The sequence below is a fragment of the Pteropus vampyrus genome, unplaced genomic scaffold (assembly GCF_000151845.1).
Source record: "Pteropus vampyrus isolate Shadow unplaced genomic scaffold, Pvam_2.0 Scaffold503, whole genome shotgun sequence".
Classification (NCBI taxonomy): domain Eukaryota; kingdom Metazoa; phylum Chordata; class Mammalia; order Chiroptera; family Pteropodidae; genus Pteropus; species Pteropus vampyrus.
The window spans coordinates 1,101,745-1,105,583 of NW_011889284.1; the positions used below are offsets into that span (position 1 = coordinate 1,101,745).

Sequence of the window (3,839 nt, forward strand, 5' to 3'; positions counted from 1 at the left end):
TAAGATGTTGAAATATTTCAGATTATATGTATAGTAATGTATTATACACCCTTTTCACTTTGTAGGACTTCTGTTGGTATCCACATCTACGAAGTATTTTCGGCCTTCTATTATAAATTAATTTATATCTTAGGGAAGGTATATAGCCATGTGACAAAGGGTTGCAAGCTGGGTTATGGGTATTGAAGCTCAAAAGTGTGTTGGGATTCTGTATTTGTTAGTTTGGATGTGCCGTTTTCTCAGGCTTCCATTCAGAAGAAAGTTTTCAACAGGTGGACTGGCAGCAAGTAGGCTCACAGCAGGCGGGCTGGCAGCAAGTAGGCTCACAGCAGGTGGGCTCACAGCAGTAGCAGCAGCAGGCCGGGCGGCAGCAGGACTGTCCACAGTAGGATGGGCGGCAGCAGGAGGCCTGGGCGTGGTGCAGTTGGCAGCAGGTTGGTGGTGTGCAGCTCACCACACAGCAGGGGGGCAGGCAGGTGTCCTCCACGCGGCAGTCAGGGCGGCACCACCTGGTGCGACAGCTCACAGCTCCACAGCCACCCTCTTGGCCATAGCCGATGCCATAGCCGGTCCCGCAGCTGGTCCCGCAACAGCTGGTCTGGCAGCAGGTTGGCTGGCAGCAGCTGGTCTGACAGCAGGTAGGCTGGCAGCAGCTTGGCCGGCAGCAGCTGGAGCCACAGGTCCCACCAGTGGAGCAGCTGGGAAATCCACAGAAGCTAGTGGTGCAGCAAGCCATGGTGTCAGGAGTCGGGTTGAGAGCTGAGTTGCTTGGAGAAGTTTCTGAGTTAGGTCTGCTTGTTCCACTTGGGCCTTTTATAGGCCTTGGCCAGTTCCTGTATTTGTGACAGATGACATTTTTATATTATTACTCTTTAAACAAGCTTTCCCGGGGTCCAATGATTGTTCAAATACTGAGTTATTTTAAATATATCTCCAAATTGGTTTTTCCTTATTGCTCAGCTAGTACTCACCAAATGTGTTTGGTAGTGCTTGGTAGAGTTGTTGTTTTGTTTTTAAACAATGCTGTAATTTTCACCTGACAAAGCGACTCTCACTCATGAGATGATGTGAATTTGAGGTCATATTCACCAAAAACTCAAGTCTCCAGCAAAAACTTATTAACCGTTGACTGTTCTTTATGTAAAGCTATCTTTATATTTTCTTAGATTAATAAGATTATAGTCTCTATAATCACCCAGATAAAAACTCCGATTAACTCCACATGCATAGAAATTCATAGGTCTTTCCAGAAATTGGATCTCTCCAATCTCTATGCTCTCTCCTGATCTTCACACATTCATCCTTGAGTAAACATTCATCATTCAGGTGTATATATGGAACAAAACCTGTTTCATTCCAATTAACTATGGATATTTTGTTTGCACAAATTTAAAATAAGGGCTAAAATTCATATCCAGTATTTAGGGGGAAAAAATCACAAAACATTTAACTATAATTTATATTTCTCTATGAAACACGATGGATTATCTGGACAGTATTTATTTCTCAAAGGTGGGATTCATTTCGGTTTACACCATTTTATGTAACTATACCTTGTGTCTTATGAAAGAATATCAGGCCGAAGAGCACAACAACTGAATTTATAAAGGGGAAGCAATAAAAGAAAAAGTAGAAATTAGGAAATTCTGGATCACAGGGCTTATAAGGCAGGTTAGGAAAAGAATGATCAAATATCATTCAATAAGTATAAATACAAAAAGATTGACATAAATTTTAGCAAAAATAAAAATGGAAACAATTTCTGGTGGTTGCTAGAAGAATGAATGTGATTTTTCATTGGAAGTTTACATGGGGGGAAATGAAAAAAGTTGTGGTCAAAAGAACATATTATTGCTACTTGTGGTAGGCTTATTCTGCCTTTCTGATCATACATAGAAGCACGTAGGTGGCTTTTATGAGGTAGAGGTGTTGGTTTGTACAATGATAGAATTAGAATGTGATTCATGCCAGTGTTAATAAATATAATCGTGTCATATGATAACCATGACTGTAGGTATGAAGTTGAAAAATGGTTAGATGGAATCATCACATATTGGAGATCAAAAATTTAATAAATAATCTTGTCCAACTATTTAATTTTATAGATTTAGAAAGTGACATCATTCTTCTTATAAATAGCACATGTTTATTAAATCCTATTATGCATGAAACACTAAAGGGTTATGCAGAAAGCAAGACCTAATCTGTCTGTCTCATATCTTGCACTAGTGTACAAATCAGTGTAGTATTGATAGGCCCTCCTATCAAGGAAAAGAGTCAAACATAGACCCATTCAACCTCAAAATTCTAACGTGGAACATTGATATTGTGGTATGAACTACTTTTAATTTCTTCTCAGTATCAATTGATGTTAAAATACTAACAAGTCTAAGAATGGCGGTATTTTGGAGAGGTTAGTGACTTGCTCTATTCACACAGCCTGTACATAGCCAGAAAAGCTGGGTATAAAATTCCTATTCTTTATTCCTAGATTAGTTCATTTTATTTTATACCATGCTGCTTTCTAAGACCAGTTAGAGGTAGTAAACGTCTTTGCCTATTTTTTAAAGAAATATTTATAATAGCTCAAGAATAGAAATATTGGTGGCAGGCAAAATGTACTATAGAGTAGTGATTTTAAACACAATAAATCAACATAAATATGTTAAAATCTTTTCCAGTGTCTTTTGACCAGAAGAGTTTCCCCTGGAACTGTAATAAGTCACATTTGCTTCCTAATTGTTTTTTGTTTCTTACATTTAGATTAGTTAATATTTCTCCTGGGTTTTTATGTCTGCCATACTCTTTGTGTCTTCTTTATCCCACGGCCATTATCTTAGTTCAGCTCTTATTATGTGTCACTTGGACCAGGGTAATGGATTCTTGATTTGTTTCTGCATGGTCATTCTGTCAAGCCTTTGGCCTTCTGTTTTTATAAGCAGTGACCGTAAGAATCACCCTAATGCCCATCTTCTACGATGCCATTTTCCTGCCTCAACGCTTTCAGTGGCTCCTTAGTGCTAATTGCTTTAAGGATGTTATTTGGTTAGTGTTCAAAAAACACACGTATTCCAAATTTACCTTTCACTATTACTCTATGTATACCTAGTGCTCCCAGCTAATTACCCTATGAACAACCCCTCTCTATACCTTTGTGCATACTGTTTCCATTGTTGAGAATGTCACCTTCTCTCAAATCTGCACCCCAAAATCTTAACCCTTATAAAATGCTAGCTTCCCCTTTCAATCTTCCTTGTTCACCTCAATAGTGATTTTTCTGTTGATATCATACAGTGTTATACTTTTATTTTTCCACATACTAATTGTTAGTTGTGTTATTGTGAATTTGATTTGACTCCTTGGAAGTTTCTTGAAGAGGGGAACATTTTTAACTCAATTTTAATTTCTATCATTTACCATACCATCTATAACTTGCAGATTGTAGGAATCAGCACATTTTTGTTATATTAAAATTTAATAAAAAATAGAATGAATAAGTAAAATTAAAGCTATTTTTGCTAGGCCAAAGAAGAGGAGTTTATTAGAAAACAAGCACGCCACAAGACCTAAGATCTAAGATGGGAGGAAGGAACTTGCTAGCTACTACTACAAAGACTTGAGAATAGCCCAAGTCTTAATAGATAAATCTGGAGCTCCATGCAGCACCTGGTTGACTTGGGGTCTTGATGGCCTAGTGCAGGAATTTTGTCGGGTAGAGAAATGGGAGTATGACTTTTTCAGAAGGTTGATTGCTTTAGGCAGGCAGTTCATCACTCAGCAGCAGCAGCAGGGGGAGGTCCTGCAGGTGCTGCGGCAGGGGGCCGGCTGGCAGCAGGGGG

General features: G+C 38.9%; 1 protein-coding gene across 1 annotated transcript; it reads right to left on the minus strand.

The window, feature by feature from the left end:
- Positions 1 to 265: 265 nt before the first annotated feature.
- Positions 266 to 736, minus strand: LOC105307545 (keratin-associated protein 9-3-like). The gene has a single exon (XM_011383092.1). The coding sequence runs from the start codon at positions 734 to 736 to the stop codon at positions 266 to 268; it is 471 nt and encodes a 156-aa protein (XP_011381394.1).
- Between the last annotated feature and the right edge of the window lie 3,103 nt (positions 737 to 3,839).

Coding starts and splice junctions, on each gene's coding strand:
- LOC105307545 (XM_011383092.1), bottom strand. CDS start 736: ATGGCTTGCTGCACCACTAGCTTCTGTGGATTTCCCAGCTGCTCCACT.